General features: G+C 45.9%; 1 protein-coding gene, 1 long non-coding RNA gene and 1 pseudogene across 2 annotated transcripts in view; 1 reads left to right on the top strand and 2 right to left on the bottom strand.

Moving 5' to 3' along the window:
- Positions 1 to 4245: 4245 nt before the first annotated feature.
- LOC147576077 (endogenous murine leukemia virus Env polyprotein from Emv-2 locus-like) lies at positions 4246 to 5130 on the bottom strand. The gene has a single exon (XM_086679461.1). It carries the CDS (start codon positions 5128 to 5130, stop codon positions 4246 to 4248), a length of 885 nt encoding a protein of 294 aa, XP_086535587.1.
- A 4218-nt stretch (positions 5131 to 9348) lies between these two features.
- Positions 9349 to 19327, top strand: part of LOC147576075 (uncharacterized) — a 44644-nt gene continuing 34665 nt past the window's right edge. Inside the window, exon 1 of the long non-coding RNA XR_015241732.1 lies at positions 9349 to 9441. This is a non-coding gene — a long non-coding RNA (uncharacterized LOC147576075). The remainder of the gene's footprint in view (positions 9442 to 19327) is intronic.
- LOC147576076 (uncharacterized) lies at positions 9474 to 10487 on the bottom strand (annotated as a pseudogene).

Below are 19327 nucleotides of genomic sequence, written 5' to 3'. Positions count from 1 at the left end.
GGTCCGAGAGGTCTTTTCCTGCTTTCTCCTCTTGGGTTTTGATGGTTTCCTGTCTCACATTCAGGTCCTTTATCAATTTTGAGTTTATTTTTGTGAATGGTGTAATAAAGTGGTCTAGTTTCAATCTTCTGCATGTTGCTGTCCAGTTCTCCCAGCACCATTTGTTAAAGAGACTGTCTTTTTTCCATTGGATGTTCTTTCCTGCTTTGTCAAAGATTAGTTGACCATATGTTTGTGGGTCTAGTTCTGGGGTTTCTATTCTATTCCATTGGTCTGTGTGTCTGTTTTTGTGCCACTCTGTCTCTCAAAAGATAAATAAATGTTAAAATTTTTTTTAATTTCCATTAGTTTTGCTTTAATCTAGTTGATATTTTTGATTGATATTCATTATTCACTGAATTATTGTCATTATATTTTCTTTTAATTCTTTAAATGGTTTCCTTTAATACTTTGAGTATATTCAAAATTGTTGCTTTGAACTCTTTATCTGCTAATATCAACATTTGGGCTTATTGAGAGTCAGTTTCTTTTTTTAATATTTATTTTTGAGAGAGACAGAGACTGCATGAGTGGGGGAGGGGCATAGAGAGACATAGAATACCAAGCAGGCTCCATGCTGCCAGCACAGATCCTGATATGGGACTCAAACTCACAAAACTTTGAGATCATGACCTGAGCTGAAACTGAGAGTCAAATGCTTAACTGACTGAGCCATCCAGATGCTCCTCTTTTTTTTTTTTTTAATGTTTATTTATTGTTGAGAGAGACAGAGAGACAGAGCATGAGCAGGGGAGGGATAGAGAGACAAGGATACACAGAATCCAAAGCAGGCTCCAGGCTCCAAGCTGTCAGCCCAGAGTCTGTTGCGGGGCTCAAACTCATGAACTGCAAGATCATGACTTGAGCTGAAGTTGGACAGTTAACTGACTGAGCCACCCAGGCACCCCCAGAGTCAGTTTCTAGTGAGAGCTTTATTTGCTTTATGTGGAGCACATTTTCCTGTTTCTTTGTATGTTTTGTAAATTTTTTTTGTTTAAAGCTAAAGAATGTTTAACATATTATAGCACCTAAAAATTCTGATTTTTTTTTTTCCCCGAGGTCTTCTTTTTTTCTGAGTGCATCTTTTAGTTTGTTTCTTTGTTTTATTTTGTTTTGGTTTGGTTTTAGTAACTTGCCTGGAATTAATCTGCAGAATCTGTTTTCCTTACAAACAACTGGACGTCTCTGCTCAGTTTTTAATTCTTAGTTTTAGCCTGACTTCCTAAGGAAACTCCTGTGTCTACATAGCTTAGTACTTAGCCATTGATTCAGGCAGACATTGTGTTTAAACACCTTGAACTCGGGGCGCCTGGGTGGCTCAGTTGGTTGGGCGTCCGACTTCGGCCCAAGTCATGATCTCGCAGTCTGTGAGTTCGAGCCCCGCGTTGGGCTCTGTCTGACAGCTCGGAGCCTGGAGCCTGCTTTGGATTCTGTGTCTCCCTCTCTCTCTGCCCCTCCCCTGTTCATGCTCTGTCTCTGTCTCAAAAATAAATAAAAATGTTAAAAAAAAAAAATAAACACCTTGAACTCATAACACATTCACCCTCGAGCACTGTTGGGTCAGCGTATGGGGGTGGAGAGGGCACTCAAAGTTCTGGCAGTTCTCAAATCTGCCTTGGTTTTTATATTTCCGCTCATGATTTCCTGAACATGTGTGTAGTTTCCCAGTCAACCAGAGAGATGTAAGATCTTATTTAGGCCTCTTAATGCTCTATCATTTCCAGAGTCTTCCTATGAAATTTCTGGCTGATGCAGCACTCACCACAACTGAGACGACAGCCATAGGTTAGTAAAGCTACAGATTTTCTATGTTCATTTTCTACTGAGCTTGCTACTTTCACTGACAGTGTTACCAGGCATGGACTCCTCTCTCCCTACCAACTCCGGTTTGTCCCTGCTGGCACCCAATCTGGTTTTCAATCCCTGTCCTGCCCTGGTAAAACAACTGCACCTGCCTGGCTGGGTGGTGGGCTGAAAGTAGTCCTGGGCAAGAAGGCTGCAGCTTCCTGTTATTCTTACACAAAGTGCCAGCAGCTCTTTATGAATAAATATCTCTCAATTTGTTGTTTACATGTGGATGGTTTCCAGAGCCTTGACACGATTTGATAATTTGATTTTGATAATTTTGTCAGTTGTTTTAAGTTTATTTATTTATTTTGAGAGAGAGAGAAAGAGAGAAGGGACAGAGAGAGAGGGAGAGAGAGAATCCCAAGTAGGTTCTGTGTGGCTTGAACTCACGAACCGTGAGATCTTGACTTCAGCAGAAATCAAGAGTTTAACCTACTGAACCAACCAGGCGCCCCTATGTCCAGTTTTATTCTTGTGTTTTGGGAGGGAAGATTTGCCTAGTTTTTCATATTGTCATAGCTGGAAGTCTTATTTCTGTACATTTTAAAGTTTTTTTTTTTTTTTTAATGTTTATTTATTTTTTTGGGACAGAGAGAGACAGAGCATGAACGGGGGAGGGGCAGAGAGAGAGGGAGACACAGAATCAGAAACAGGCTCCAGGCTCTGAGCCATCAGCCCAGAGCCCGACGCGGGGCTCAAACTCACGGACCACGAGATCGTGACCTGGCTGAAGTCGGACGCTTAACCGACTGCGCCACCCAGGCGCCCCATTTTAAAGTTTTTAATACCTGTGGTCAAACTGATCTTAAACAGGTTTCACTTCTGTAATGCCCCCGATTTCGAATCCGAGAGACCACCAAGGAGCCAATACCGATGCAAACGCATCAGGGTTTATTTGCAAGCTCAAGCTTGGGCCCAAGTATACCCGACACAGCGGAGCAGGGACTTGGACCCCTAGGTTAAGAGGCATAGCAGTTTTATAGGGGCCAGTGGCTAATGAGAGTGTAACACACAGAAAGTTGCATAGTCTTGTCAGTCCACACGCAGGTGGCCAATTGAATTACAATTTACCCTATAGTAACTGTTTGAAGTAGCCTATCACTCTGGTCAGAATTGGCGCGCAAGTGTGGTGGGCAAAAGGCGGGGTTTTCATTCTTTGGCGGCCAGGGGTTCCGTATTGACTAGGGTGGGGGAGTGTCTTAAGCAATAAGTAGGTCATGTGGGGGTTATACATGAGATGGTGGGTGTAGTACAAAATGGAGTTAGTCTTGCTCTGCTTGTCCAGGGGTAGGGGATTTTGTTAAATTCCTTGGGTCCCACATTCCCCCCCTTTCCCAGAGGATCCTATGCAGGACCCAGTCATGGGTTCTGGGTTTCTGTCGAGAGAGTCAGTGGTTGGTATTGTTGCCTGAGTACCATGAGTTGAACTGTATTGACTCGGTCCCTGACAAAAGCCACTAGTCTATTGATGAGGCAGGGCCCGAAGGTCAGAAGGAGGAGAAGGATGATCAGGGGACCGGCTAGGGAGGACAACAAGGTAGTCAGCCAGGGGGAATGATTGAACCATGATTCAAACCATCCCTGTTGCTGCTCTCGCTCTCGTTTTCGCTTGGCTAATCCTTCCCTTACCTTAGCCATTGATTCTCGTACTATCCCTGAGTGGTCAGTGTAGAAACAGCACTCTTCGTTCAGGGCAGCGCAGACTCCCCCTTGTTGTAGAAAAACTAGGTCTACTCCCCTCCTATTTTGGAGCACCAGTTCAGACAAAGACGTTAGGGATTCTTGGAGGTGGGAAATGGAGGTTTCTTTGCGTTCTAGGTCTATATCGATGGCAGCTCTAAGGCTACTGTAGTGGGAGGCCTGGGTGGCTAGTGAGGCAATACCTGTCCCTGTGCCAGCCAATCCAATTCCCAGTAGGGAGGCGATGGTGATAGCGGAGATGGGCTCCCTTTTATTTCGCTCGTGGGTATCTGCACCCTTCCACTGAAGTACCTGCTCATCTGAATGGTAGATGATTCTAGGGAGTAGCTGAGCCAGCACACAGAAGCCCCCAGTTCTGTTTATAACCTGACCATGAGCACTGGGAGTTAAACCCTCGGAATAAGCCCACCAACTGTCTTGGGGCGGTAGATAATACCCTGTATTATTTATAGGCTGTGTAACGTTGCACGGCGCCTTGTGGTGGCGTGGAGGAGTGCCTATACAGGGTCCCTGACCTAACACGGACTGCAAGGTAAGGCCTTTACCAGGCTTTCGGTTCCACCTGCAAGCATTAGGGTCCGTGGTCGTGTTATATTGACCCATTATTGCTATACCCTCATAGAAGCGGGGGCGGACGTCATTGCACAGCCAGCAGGATCAGGTAAGATTGGGCTTACTTGCGTTGAGGAATTTGTAAGCCTTGGACATCGGGGCGCAAAGAGGGTGCTGAGAAGGGTCGAGGGGGAGGAGAGGGGAGAGGAGAGTCGGAACTGGGGTGCCCCCACCGGAGGTGTTGTGGGCAAGATTCAGAGGGGGTGCTGCGTGTGTTGCCTGAGGTTGAGGAGGCACTAGCACAGTGTTGGGACCTATCCCTTGGGTCTGACCTTTCGGCTTCTCTAGTTGTCTGATCATGAATAGGACTCTGTTATCATACCCGCTTTGGTGAAGCCAGAGTCCCCACAGAAGTCCTACCCCCCAATTTGTTTCTTGTTTCCCGGTCTCCGTGAAGGAAATGGTGACTGAATTACAGTAAGGGCGTTCTGAGCATGAGGGGCGCGTAGTATTCAGTTGGATTTTTATGAGGCCGGATGGGTTTTGTGACAGCCAATTGCATGTCCCAGTTTGTTCACAACCCCATGTTTTGCAGAAGTAGTCCGTCCAGCCACCACATTTGGAGGCCTTATTATGGTCAGACTGAGAGAGGGCCGGACACACGTAAAAACAGGTATCTCGGAGGGCCGTCTCCGCCCTCTCGGTGCCACATCCCGGTATTCCTATTCTGCCTTGGTGCCAGGGGTCCTGACTGAATAGTTCACACAAGTCGATAGTCAGATTAGGCCACCAGGTCCCTCTAGGGTGTAGCTCTGACAGCTGGGTTACTACCTGATTAGAGCTTGGGGTGATGATTTGCCAGGTTAGATTAAGTGGTTTGGGGTTGGGTTTAGCCACGAGGGGATACAGCTCAAGTAATATTAGCGGGGTAAGTGGGAACGACGCAGCCTTAGCTTTAAGGGATTGTCCTTGTCGGGCTGACTCTTCCATTCTGGAACAAAGTCCTTGAGGACGGCGTGTGGATCAGCTGGCCGGACATGGGTGTAGTGGAACCAAGGAGTTATTCTGTGGACCTTGAGAGCGGTGGGCGTGGTCAGGATCACAATGTAGGGTCCTTTCCAGCGAGGTTGGAGTGTCTGCTGTTGGTGCCTCCGCACGTACACCCAATCGCCTGGTTGATACCGATGGGGGTCAGGAGGCAGCCCGGTCTCATAGAGGGGCCTTCAGCTTAGGCCACACCTGCTCATGGGCTCTTTGTAACATTTGGAGGGAGAAAAGAAGCTGTTGGTCATTGAACTCAGCAAGCACTTCGGGTTCAAGGCAGGAATGATAGGTGGGGGTATACCAAACATGATATCGTAGGGAGTCAGCCCCATCTTATATGGTGAGTCTCTCACCCTATATAGGGCAAAGGGGAGGAGAGTGACCCAGTCCCCGCCAGTCTCCAAGGCTAATTTAGTTAAGGTCTCCTTTAATGTCCTATTCATCCTCTCTACCTGACCTGAGCTCTGGGGTCTGTGAGCACAATGTAATTTCCAATCTGCCCCCAGTATTTGTGCTGCTCCCCGTGTTACCTTAGAAATGAACCCCGGTCCATTGTCGGATCTGATTCTGGCAGGAAATCCATACCTTGGCAGAATGTCCTCCAGCAGCTTTTTGGTCGACATTTGTGCTGTTTCGTGCTTGGTGGGGAAAGCCTCTGTCCACCCTGAAAAGGTATCTACGAAAACTAGCAGGTACTTGTACCCATACTTTCCAGGCCTTACCTCAGTGAAATCTACTTCCCAGTATGTTCCTGGGCGGTCTCCCCTGAGTCGGGTTCCCGGGGTTAGACCCATGGGTGGTGGCGTTGGTTAGCTGGCATGCGTGACAGCTTGCCACGATCTGCTCGATCTTTGCTCAAGAGTCCTTAATAATGATCTTAGCATGTCGTATGAGGTCTTCCATCTTTCTTGTTCCCATGAGTACTCCGATGCACTTTGGATAGGACTCGTCGTCCTGGTTCCTCTGGCAGGATGATGCTGGAGTCTGCGGCCCTCCACCGGCCACGCAAGCATTGGGTCATAGGCAAGCGTTTAATCCGTTGTAAGTCAGTGCCAGTATAGTTGGGGGTGTCCGGCAGGGTCGGTGACCCCGGATCGGGTAGCGTGGTTGTTAAAACCTGGGTCACCGAAAGGGCCGCCTCCTTTGCTTTTGAGTCGGCTAGCCGGTTTCCCCTGGCTACTGGTGTGTCTGCTTTTTGGTGTCCTGGACAATGGATGATAGCTAGCGCCTTGGGCAGCCAGAGGGCCCTTAGGAGCTCAAGAATCTCTGTTTTATTTTTAATAGTCTTTTCCTCTGCTGTCAGAAGCCCTCTCTCTCTGTAAAGGGCTCCGTGGATATGAGCGGTGGCAAAGGCGTACCTGCTGTCGGTGTAAATGTTTATTCGTTTATCTTCTCCCATGGTTAGTGCCTCGGCCAGGGCGATCAGTTCTGCCCGTTGAGCCGATGTTCCGGCTGCCAATGGCTCTGCTCAGATGATCTCCGTCTCTGTGGTTACGGCTGCCCCCGCGTATCTGATTTCTTCTCGGCCAAAACTACTGCCGTCCGTATACCAGGTGGCGTCCGTGTTTGGCAGTGGCCAGTCCCGGAGATCAGCCCTGATTCCATGCACCTGTGCCAAAATCTCTTAACAGTTATGCAGAGGGGGGGTCCCAGTCTGGGTTAGGGAGTAGCGCTGCCAGATTCAGGGTTGTAGGTGGCTTGAATAAAATTCTGGTGGGGTTTAGCAGTAGGCTCTGATAATGGGTCAGATGAGCATTGCTGATCCAGCGGTCTGGGGGCTGTTTGAGTACCCCTTCAATAGCATGTGGGGTGGTAACATATAGCTCTTGCCCCATGGCTAGCTTGTCTGTGTCCTTGACCATAGTGGCCACCGCGGCAATAATTTTTAAGCATGGGGGCCATCCAGTGGCCACCGTGTCCAGCTTTTTAGAGAGATAAGCTATGGGTCTTTCCCAGGGACCTATGTACTGGACAAGGACCCCTTTTGCCACCCCATCTTTCTCGTCTACATACAGGTAGAAGGGCTTGGTTAGGTCAGGCGACCCGAGAGCCGAGGCAGACAGCAAGGCCTGTTTAAGGTCATTAAAGGCCTTGTTCATGGCCTCTGTCCATTCAATTTTTTGTTGGTGCCTGGTGGCCTCATAGGGGGGTCTGGCCATCTCGGCAAAACCTGGAATCCATAATCGACAGAACCCTGCCGATCCCAGGAATTCACGTACCTGACAGACGGCTTGCGGCTGTGGGATCCTTAGGACGGTTTCCTTCTGTGCATCCGTCAACCATCTGTGTCCATCCTTTAATTTGTACCCTAGGTAGCTCACCTCTGCTCTGCAGATTTGGGCCTTTTTGGCTGAGGCCTGGTATCCTAGAGCCGCTATAGTCTGGAGTAAGTCCTTGGTGCCTCGCAGGCAAGTGTCCTGGTCCTCTGCTGCCAGCAGGATATCATCTACATATTGCAATAAGGTCAAATGAGGGTGCTCAGAACGGAACTCACCCAAGTCTTTGTGTAAGGCCTCATCGAAGATGGTTGGTGAGTTTTTGAATCCTTGTGGTAGTCGAGTCCAGGTGAGTTGGCCATTGATGCCTTTCTCGGGGTCCGTCCATTCAAAGGCAAAAAGGTCTTGGCTCGGGTGCTAAAGGCAGGCTGAAGAAGGCATCTTTTAAATCTAATACCGTATACCAATTTTTGTCTGGAGGCAAGGTGGAGAGGAGGGTGTATGGGCTTGGGACCATGGGGTGCATATCCATGACTCGCCGGTTGACTTCCCTTACTTCCTGGACTGGCCTGTAATCGTTAGAGTGCGGTTTTTGCACTGGCAGCAAGGGAGTGTTCCATGCCGATTGGCAGAGCCTTAATATGCCTGAGTCTAGTAGTCGCTGTATGTGGGGCGTGATTCCCGTTCGCACTGCGAGAGGCATGGGGTATTGGCGGACCCTGACAGGGTCTGCCCCTGGTTTTAGTTCTATGTATATAGCCGGTCGGTGTCGGGCCAGCCCACTTCCCCCAGTTTCTGCCCATACCTGGGGAAATTCCTGTAGCCAATGGTCAAAGTCAGTCATTGGAGCTGGGGGCATCTGGTGGAGATGATACTTGTCTTCCAAACTCAGGACAAGCACCTGAATCAGTTGCCCTTCTTTGTCTAGGATTTTTGCCCCTCCGGGGTGGAAGCAAATTTGTGCCCCCATCTTGGTGAGCAAGTCCCAACCTAACAACCAGTAGGGACATTCAGGGATGACCATGAAGGAGTGGGATTCCTGGCCCATGACGAGGTCCACAGTTCTTCAGGTAGTCCATGAGTACTGTTTGGTCCCCATGGCCCCTTGCACCCATGAGGACTTGCTTGCCAATTTCCCTGGGGTTGTAATAAGACCAAATGTTGTGCCCCAGTGTCCACTAGAAATTCAACTCGTTGCCCCTCCACTCTGAGAGTTTCCCTGGGCTCGGGGAGGGGTACTGAACCCCGACTCCCCTAGTCGTCCAGGTCCTCCATCTCCAATATCTTGGCAGGGGCCTTAGATCTTTTGTTAGGGCAGTCTTTGACCCAGTGGCCCTCTTCCTTGCAATAAGCACATTGGTTTTTGTTTAGCTTAGGGCGCTCCTGTCGGGGACCAGGGCCATCTTCCTTACCTGTCCCTGAAGTCATCTTCTTGAGGTGCCTCCGTTTTTCCTGTGGGTCAACCATTGTTGTAGCCAACAGGATTTTAGCCAGATTTCAGGTCTGCCGGTCGCTTAGTTTAGTCTGTTGCTCCTCTGGGCTTTCTCTATTATTGTAAACTCTTTCTGCTACTATTATTAAGTCCTGCAGGCTCTTCTCTCCTAGCCTCTCCACTCTTTGTAATTTCCTTTTGATGTCTGGAGCGGTCTGATTAACAAAAGCCATAATTGCAGCTTTTGTTTCTGGGGCTTCTGGGTTCATAGGGGTGTACTGCCTAAAAGCCTCTGTGATTCTAAGAAGGCTGCTGGACTCTCATCCTTACCTTGTCTTACATCATATACCTTGGCCAGATTAGCAGGCTTGCCTTGAGACCTGCCATTAGAGTCTGGCGGTAGACCCGGAGTCTCTCCTTACCTTCAGCTGAGTTGTAGTCCCAGGTAGGGCGGGATAAGGGGAAGGCAGCGTTTATGAGGTATGGGTTTTGAGTCGGCTGTCTGTCCTTTCCCAAGACAGACTTCTGAGCTTCCACCTGTATTTGTTCTCTCTCTTCGGTGGTGAAGAGAACCTGCAAGAGCTGCTGACAGTCATCTCAAGTAGGCTGGTGGGTAAAGAGAACAGTATCTAAAAGCCCAATTAAATCTTTAGGGTTATTGGAGAATTTTGCATTTTGAGTTCTCCAATTATATAAATCACTGGTGGAGAACGGCCAATATAACATTGGTTGTTCTCCAGATTCGTCGGGAGGCCCCATGGCACGGAGGGGAAGGGCGGTAGAATTGGCTGGCCCCATATTTGAGAGTGGGGCCGCCTGGTGGGTCCGTCCACGTGTCCCTGCTGCTGGCCCGTGCACAGGAATTCCTTCATCAGGGAGGGGTGGTGCCCCTCCTGCAGCCCCTGGTGTTTCCAATGGAGGGGCGGAAGGGGAAGGGGGAGCCTGGTAGGGCAGCGGATGAATCAGGTCCTCCGGAGAGGAATCCTGCAAGACTGGATAAAGGGGCGTTTTGGCCTTTGTGTCAGTCTCCTTCTCGGCTTTCCGCAGGGTGAGAATCTTGGTAGGTCCTGCTTTGGGGGCTAAGAATTGTGTTAGCCAAGAAGGGGGGTTTTCGATCATGTCCTGCCAGACCAGGATGTAGGGCACCGGGTCAGGGTGGCCGTCCGGTTTGTCCTTGAAGATTACAGCCTTGACCTGCAAAATAATAGGTAGGTGGAAAGTTCCTTCTCGGGGCCATCCCACGTCAAAGGTTGGACATTCTGACATGCAGTAAGTCTGAAATTTCCCTTTTCTTATGTCTGTGCTCAAATTATGAGCCCTTTCCTTAACGTCCGAGAACTGGGAGAGCATAAGAGACAGGGGGGTGGTTTGGGTCTGCCCCATTTCAATCCACACCAAGACACAAACAGAGAGTAAAACAAAGGACTGGCTGTCTGTAATGGCAGCCGGCCCTCCTCACAGATGAGGACTTCGTCCTCCTGGTGGGGGCAAGGGATGTCTCCCAAGACCCCTGGTCGACGGCTCGCCAGCGTGTCCACTTAAGCCAATGCTGACCCAAAGACAGTTTGGAATTTCTACAGGTAGAGATACAGTATAGAGCTCTCAGAAAATATGCGCGCGAAAGGTAGAAGAAGTTGAGTGCACTCACCAGACATGGGACCCTCCGGATGGGGTCCTGGGGGGTCTCTCGAATCCCGGACGAGCCCCCAAATGTAATGCCCCCAATATCGATTCCGAGAGACCACCAAGGAGCTGATACCTATGCAAACGCATGAGGGTTTATTTGCAAGCTCGAGCTTGAGCCCAAGTATACCCGACACAGCGGAGCAGGGACTTGGACCCCTAGGTTAAGAGGCGTAGCAGTTTTATAGGGGCCAGTGGCCAATGAGATTGTAACACACACAGAAAGTTGCATAGTCCTGTCAGTCCACACGCAGGTGGCCAATTGAATTACAATTTACCCTATAGTAACTGTTTGAAGTAGCCTATCACTCTGGTCAGAATTAGCGCGTGAGTTTGGCGGGCAAAAGGTGGGGTTTACATTCTTTGGCGGTTAGGGGTTCCGCATTGACTAGGGTGGGGGAGTGTCTTAAGCAATAAGCAGGTCATGTGGGGGTTATACATGAGGTGGTGGGTGTAGCACAAAATGGAGTTAGTTACTCTTGCTCTGCTTGTCCAGGGGTAGGATATTTTTGTTAAATTCCTTGAATCCCACACTTCTATCTCCAAGATTTTAAAGCACAAAAAGATAGACTTTTACATTTTATATTGGTCTTAGTTATCCAGATGTTGCCTAATACTAAAGGTGACATTTCACTTGGTTTTAGTGGTAAAAGTCATTTCCTTTAATGCAGAATTGTTATACATTTAGCAGTTTTTAAAGACTTCGTGTAGCATGAACAGAAAATAGAGAGCGACCTAAAAAGTTTCAAATAGTCATAAATAAATAAACTTTGCTTCTTGCTTTTTCCACCCCCACCTTGGTCTGTATCTCTTCAGTTTCCATGGGAATAATTACATTGGCTTAAGTTCTTTCGAGAGATAGGGACAATGAGTAAGAAGTGAGTGTCTTTAAAAGGGCATATCTGGCTCTACTAAGCTTTGGTGAAATGAATCCGGATTTTACAAGACAAATTGGTTTTGGTAGTGTAATGATATGTAATTTTTTAAAAGTTTTTTAATGTTTATTCATTTTTTGAGAGAGAGACAGAGACAGAGAGACAGAGACAGAGTGTGAGTGGGGGAGGGGCAGAGAGAGAGGGAGACACAGAATTCGAAGCAGGCTGCAGGCTCCAAGCTGTCAGCACACAGCCGGTGGTGGGACTGGAACTAGAGAACTGTGAGATTATGACCTAAGATGAAATCAGACACTTCCCTAACTGAGCCACCCAGGCGCCCCAGTTTAATGATATTTTAAAGATAATGCATACATAATAATTTTTTAAATCTCAAACAATACCAAAAAAAAAAAAAAAAAGAAAGAAAGAAAAAAAAGAAAAAGGATGTTGTAAAGAGTCTTTCTTTCAACCTTGACCCTTGACTATTGTGTTCCCAGTTCCCAACCCCAGGGGCAACAAAGATTACCAATTGTTTGCATTTTCCTTAGGAAGTATACCAGGTAGATTCAAGAATGTCAGTGAGTATATTCCTTTTTTACACAAACGGTAATATTTTTTTGAATTTTGAACATTTTTAAATTTTGAAATAATTTCAAGCTCAAAAATAAAATTGTAGGGGTGACTGGTTGGCTTAGTTGGTTGAGCGTCCAACTCTTGATTTTGGCACAGGTCATGATCCCAGGGTTGTGGGATGGGTTCTCTCTCTCTCTCTCTCTCTCTCTCCCTCCCTCCCTCCCTCCCTCCCTCCCTCCCTCCCTCCCTCTTCCCCCTTCTCCTGATCTTTCTCTCTCTCTCTCTCCCTCTTCCCCCTTCCCCTGATCTTTCTCTCTCTCTCTCTCTCAAATAAAAATAAATAAATAAAATTGTAGGGGTGCCTGGCTGGCTTAGTTGGTGAAGTGTAAGACTCTTGATTTCCAGGTTGTGAGTTGGATCCCTATGTTGGATTTAGAGATATTTAAAAAAAAATAGATAAAAACAAAAAAATTATATAAGTAGTACAAGAATTCTTGCACATCCTTTCTACAGCTTACCCATAGGTTCACATCATCTGTAACCACAAAGCAATGATCAAAACCAGGAAATTAGAATTGATACAACACTATTAGTAATCTGACTTTATTCAAGTGTTTCTGGTGATCTCTTGAATTATATTTTTCTGGCCCAGGATCAAATTCAGGATTATACGTTGCATTTAGTATTCATGTGTCCTAATTTTCTCCAGTCTTGAAGAGTTTTTCAGACTTTTTTGTCTTTCGTGATGTTGACACTTTGAAAAGCACTGTCCAGTGATTCATAAGGTATCTTTCAATTTAAGTTTACATGTTTCCTCATGGTTGAGTTCAGGTTATACATTTTTTTTAAATTATTATTATTATTATTTTTTTACATTTATTTATTTATTTATTTTTGAGACAGCACAAGCTGGGGATGGGCAGAGAGAGGAGACACAGAATCCGAAGCAGGCTCCAGGCTCTGAGCTGTCAGCACAAAGCCCAAAGTGGGGCTCGAACCCACAAACCATGAGATCATGACCTGAGCCAAAGTTGGATGCCCAACTGACTGACCCACCCAGGTGCCCCAGGTTATACATTTTTTTAAAAAGGATACCACAGAAGTTAATTTGTATCTTTCTCATTATATCAAATCAGAATGCCAAAACCTAATATTACTAATGATGTTAACTTTGAACTGTTAGATAAGTGGTATCTGCCATATTTCTCCGCTGCAAAGTTACTACTTTCCCCTTTGCAAGTAGTAAGTATCTTATGGAGAAATACTTTGAGATTATGTGAATATCATACATTTACCTACAAATTTTAGCATCCATTGATAATCCTTGCTTGCAACAATTATTACTATGGTATTTGCCAAGTGGTGATTTTCTATTTCAATCATCCCTTGAACTTTTTTTAAAAAAATGTTTTATGTATTTTTGAGACAGCATGAGCAGGGGAGGGGAGAGAGGAGGACCGAGGATCTGAAACAGACCTCACTGACAGCAGCGAGCCTGATGTGGGGCTCGAACTCAAAAACCACAAGATCATAATGTGAGCCGAAGGTGGATGCTCGACTGACTGAGCCACCCAAGCACCCCATCCCTTGTACATTTTTAAATTGGCATTCTATTATAAGGAAAAATTTTCCCTTTTCCTGCATTTTAAAGATTATCCAACTACTTTTTTTTAAAGTGTATTTATTTATTTTGAGAGAAAGTGAGCACACAAGCAGGGGAGGGGCAGAGAAAGGGAGAGAGAATCCCAAGCAGGCTCTGCACTAATAGCGTGGTGCCTGACGTGGGATTCAAATTCACCAATCATGAGATCATGACCTGAACAGAAATCAAAAGTCTGATGCTTAACCGACTGAGCCACCCAGGCTCCCCTATCCAACTACTTGTGTCACCAAGGACTTGTACTTATTTTACTGTGAGCAATAATCCATCACCATTATTACTCATTTCATTGCTCAAACTGTACCCAGACTTGGCCATTGGGAGCTCCTTCAAGTCATCTCCTGACTCTCATTCTTTGTTCTCTTTTAAGTCCCGATAATTTTGAATAATAATTAGGATATTGTAAATTTACACTTGACAATCTCTAAAGCAATTTCACAATTCTGTCCTATGATCCTTGTCCGATGAGGTTTATATTACTTCACCACAAGATAGAATTAACTGCTTGTGCCATCCAAGCCTCATCAAGGATAGGTCTGCACCCAGCTACCCGCAACCATAGTCCACTGGACCAGGGATGGGTACTTGACTTAAACAGCCGTTTCAAAGACCAGCTAATATTTTATAACTTATTACATCCTTGCCCTGATGGGCACAAAATGATCAATCAAATATCCTCTTCTAAAGTTGATTTAAGAGACTGGAAGTGTTATGGTTAGTTGTCGGGCACTCAAACTGGAAGGTGAGGGGCTCAGAGAGAAAAGAATGGAGGAACACAGGGAGAAGCAGAATCCAGCCAAGAGACACACTCACACTGCCCCCAAGAGAGGCAAACAGAAAGAAAATGTTCCCATGAAGGCCTGCTTGACCTCACTTCCTGTGCTTAGCTTCTATGTGATCTTTCCGTCTTCCCACTCAGTATCTGCACATACACATTTTACCTGATGTGGCTTGGGTAAACTTTGATTTCATGTATCCAGAGATTGTGGACTAGAACAAACCCATTCTAAAGTGGAAAGCCAGGCCTTGAGGTATGAAGCACCTTGTTCTGAATTCCACAGCTGGTTGGCTACAGAACTAGAACCTGAGTCCCAGACTACTGCTCTGTTCTCAGCAAATCTCTAAAACAACTTTCAAGGGTGGTATTTTAGAACACTTTCAAAGTTCTGATTGTATTCCTCTAACCTACAAAAGAATGAAGAAACATGAAAGGCATTTGGGCCCATGTTCTGGGAATTTTCCTCTGCTAAATCTCATCATAAATGTTCTTTACCCAAAAGATAACCATGGATCATATTAATTATCAAGGTTCAGAGAGAAAAAGTTGTTTTTAAAGATTTGATAGGTTCAAAATATTTCTATGCTAGTGATTGGCAAGAGAAATGTTTTGATTTCTAGTATTGCCAAAGTTTGTCTCCCTAAGGAGGATCAAAGTCGATGGAATTTGCCCCCTGCCAACCAGCCCTGATGCTTGTGTGACAGAAATCTGGGTAGACAGGCTGCAGTGAGGTACATCTTAGAGTCCCAGGGCCTGGCATGAGCCCCAATTCACCCTTCCCAACTTCCCCCACAGGATCAAGCAATATCACTAAAAAACAAAACAAAACAAAAAATAGATGCGAGCAGCAAGTCATGGTCCCAAACGGGCTCTGAACCCTTCACAATCATCTCATTCTTACTCCATAAGAAGTAAGAAAAAAAATTCAGATTATGAAAATCTCCTCAAAGTTGGGCTGGAGTAGGCCTAATAAATCAGACCTCCTTAAACCATGGTGGCAGGGTAGGGAGATTTTAAGTAGACTGTTTTGCTCAGAACCCATTTCCCCAACAGCATTATTATAATAACTCCAGAGAGATTAAGCAGTTTGTCCAAGGGACCCAACTAATAAATGGGACTTCTAAAGCCTTAAACATGCTCTTAACAATTACACTGTATTTATTGTACCAGCACTAGCCAAAGCCCTACCAAAACAACCTTCCTTCATTTTAGGGAATAGGGCTAAGTGATGTGATGACAGCACATTTGTTTCCAATCCTTTTCCTGTACGTACACATATTTTGTATTTTTATAGATATTATGGTACCTACGTATATGTAGCCTCCTTACTCAACACCATATCAGTGTTTTCTCATAGAAAAGCGTTTCAGACACTCTTTCTTTTTTAAATTTTTAAATGTTTATTTTTGAGAGAGACAGAGTGTGAGCAGGGGAGGGGCAGGGAGAGTGGGAGACACAGAATCCAAAGCAGGCTCCAGGCTCCGAGCTGTCAGCACAAAGCCTGATGTGGGGCTTGAACTCACAGCTGTGAGATCATGACCTCAGCTGAAGTCAGATGCCCAACCGACTGAGCCACCCAGGTGCCTTATTTGTTTTTTTTTTTTAAGTTTTTTTTTAAATGTTTGTTTATTTATTTATTTTGAGAGAGAGAGAGAGAGAGGTGCCAGCAGAGGAGGGGCAGAGAGATAGGGAGAAAGAATTCCAAGCAGGTTCTGTGCTGCCAATGTAGAGCCCAACATGGGGCTCTATCCCACAAACCTCGAGATCATGACCTGAGCTGAAGTCAAGAGTCAGTCGCTCAACTGACTGAACCACCCAGGTGCCCCCAGACACTATTTCTAATGGCTGTATAATAACATCCCCCTGGAGGATGGTCCCTCTTTCTTGATTGTCAGTCTCTTTTGATGACTTAGAATATTTCTCTCTTAGCACTTGAATACTTTTTTTTACTGTTTTATTTTGAAATATATGGAAAAGTCCAATAACGCCATTGTATAGTTTAACAAACAATCAAAGATGAGCTCACTTATAACAATTTCCCAGGCCAAGAATCAGATAATAAAGCAGCCCCCAGAATCCACTGTGTCTCCCTCTCTACTCCATACTTTCAGTTACAACATCTTAAAAGATGGGTGTAATAATGATGTTCATGATCTAATTACTTTGCACCACATTAGAGGAGCAACCTTTGTCCAAAAAGGGACAAATTGTTTTCCTGGGCTTTGCATATAGCTCAGGGGCATCTGATCCCCCAGAATTTGTTAAAAATTGCACATCCCTTGGCAGTCATTCAAACACCATAGCTTTTGCCTTAACACTTTCCGCTTAGACTCACTGGCTTTCAAGTCATTTCTAATGACCATCCTCAGATGCCTAGATCCACTTGTCCTGCAGTCTGATCTTGCGTGCCTAAAAATAGCTTTCTTTTATGTTTTACCCTGACTTTTCACATCTCCCTAGAGGTCTCTCATCTGGGCCCTTACTCCTTGTTTAATTACCTCTGTCCCAGAACCTCTGCCGGGCAATTCTACCTTCTCCCATAATGCAAACATTAACCCACTTCAACATCCACTAATTGGAACTTTTTTTCCTACCCTAGCCAGACAGGGTACTCTCAAAACTACATGGAAAAGGCACACACACTTTTGTCATGCTTCTCCACTCCTGTATGTACGTTCTACTTAGAGAAATGATGCTCTGGAATTATACCACTGGGGGTTATTGCATCCAGTCCTGAAGACCTTTTGATCTTTTAGTATTTTTTGTTATGGAGCTAATACTCCTGGGAGTGTGACTATCATACACAGTCACCACCCTGCAGTACCATAGGAGGAAGCAAATTGAGCTCAGTGTGCTGCTGGAGGGGGTCACACTGCCCAAGCTCCTCAGAGAGGACAAACATTGTTAAATGTCAGACAAAAAGCTGCAGTGAAACCAACCATGGAAATAAAAATATCAGGGACAGAGTAAAAGTAACTATGTTTTTCAGATAGAAAATAAAAACAAAGAACATCTGTTAATATTTCGGTGACATTCAACATAGGAACTTAGGACATTTCTCCTGGTATATTGATATTGGTCCTGCCTGGTCCCCTGGGCCCACCCATGCTTTTGAGTCTTCTTTGGTCAAGTGATCTTTAGGCCATGGTTGGATGAAGTTTCATCCTTGTTTACTCATTATTTGAAAACAGTGTCCAAATTAGAGTCATTCCTCCCTGGCAACCTCTTAGCTTCTTTCCGTTGTTCTCACTCTGGCCCCAGCTCTTCTCCTCCATATTGCCTCTTCTCTTGCTTGGTTCAAAATTTGGAGAAGAGAATTCTCAGGAGAGGATACATAAGAGTCACCAGAGTCCCAAGAAAGGTAGTCAGATTTGGTTGCAAGTGACATTAATCCGACCCAAACAGGTTTAAGCAACACAGGTATTGTATTGGCTCTCCTATCTGAAAAGTCCAGGGGAATTTCTGACTTCAAACCCACTTGGCTCAGGGGCTCAAACAAGGTCATTTTTGCCTGGCCTCTCTCTATCTCTCAGGTCTGCCAGCCTCTGGGCTGGCTCCATTAAAATGAAGGGCCTTACCTCACACCTCCCAACTCTATCTGTGGCTCACGCTGAGGCACCTCACATTCAGTAACTGAGGTTGGGAAGTTGATATAATTTAGATGTTCTAGACCTGGGCCAGCCTTGCCCAAACCTGAGAATGGAGAGGAATGACTCTTCTTTTGGTACATTTTACAAAGATCGGGGAATGGAAGCTAACACAAAAAAATCCAACAGATGCCTACTGCATAGGCTTAGCAATAAGCATACCCTAGGAAAGTGATTTCCAAGCTGTAATCCGTGGGCCAACTATCAGATTCATCTGGGTTCTTGTTTTGGGTGTGTTTGTTGTTCCTTTGTTTTTAAGGCAGAAACTGAGTCAGAATATCTGGGGATGGGGCAGTACCTTTATCAAGCTTCCCCCATTGACTTAGATTTGTAGCTAGGTTGTGAATTACTGCTGCAATTCATAAAGTTGCTTCAGGACCAAGGATAGCGGTCTACTTGCCCTACTCTGAACAGACCACCTTGAGTCTGTTATGCTCACCCAGAAGAGGCCCGGGGGGGGGGGGGGGGGGGGGGGGGGGGGGGGGGGGGGGAAGGGGATAGGGTTCCAGGATAGGGGGAAAGTCTCCAAAGAGGGCCTCCTCTGTAAAAGCCACTTGCTAAAGCAATGCCAGATGAAGGGATGTAAAGCTGCTCATTCCGGAGCTCAAATCTTACTTTTACTGTTCAGAGCCTTTGTGCTGCAAAGCCTGGTTCTTGCTATGTCCCTTGGCAACTGGATTCAAAGCCTTACAAAACTTTAATCTTCATCATCCCCCAATACAGCAATAAATCTATAGCTGCTCCTTTTGAAAGAGGCACCACTGAGAAAAGGAGAATGCAGCTGCTTGCTTAACAGTCCATCTTTATCCAAAAAGTTGTGTAAGAGTGGGGGAAAGGTTTTAACATTCATTAGTTTAAAAAGATCAAGGGTGGGGCACCTGGGTGGCTCAGTCGGTTGAGCATCTGACTTCAGCTCAGGTCATGATCTCGCGGTTTGTGGGTTCAAGCCCTGCATCGGGTTCTGTGCTGACAGTTCAGAGCCTGGAACCTGTTTCAGATTCTGTATCTCCCTCTCTCTCTGCCCCTCCCCTGCTCACGCTCTGTCTCTCTGTCTCTAAAATAAGTAAACATTAAAAAAAAATTTTTTAAATAAAAAAAATAAAAAGATCCAGGGTGTTCTAGCAGAGGCCTTTCTCAGATCTCTCAGATGTCAGAAGCCCCTAAGAAAGCAAAGCTAGAGTAAAAAACCCTGACCTACTGCCGCCAGGAACTGTCTGTTCACAGGTCCTGAGGATGGATAGGAGGTGGCACTTTGGTGGAGACCAGCTTGTGCTGGAAT

The sequence above is a fragment of the Puma concolor genome, chromosome D2, assembly GCF_028749965.1.
Source record: "Puma concolor isolate L17-30 chromosome D2, mPumCon1.1.hap2, whole genome shotgun sequence".
Lineage (NCBI taxonomy): Eukaryota > Metazoa > Chordata > Mammalia > Carnivora > Felidae > Puma > Puma concolor.
Note: the sequence above shows the minus strand (reverse complement) of the source record. Positions and strands in the feature narration are given on the sequence as shown.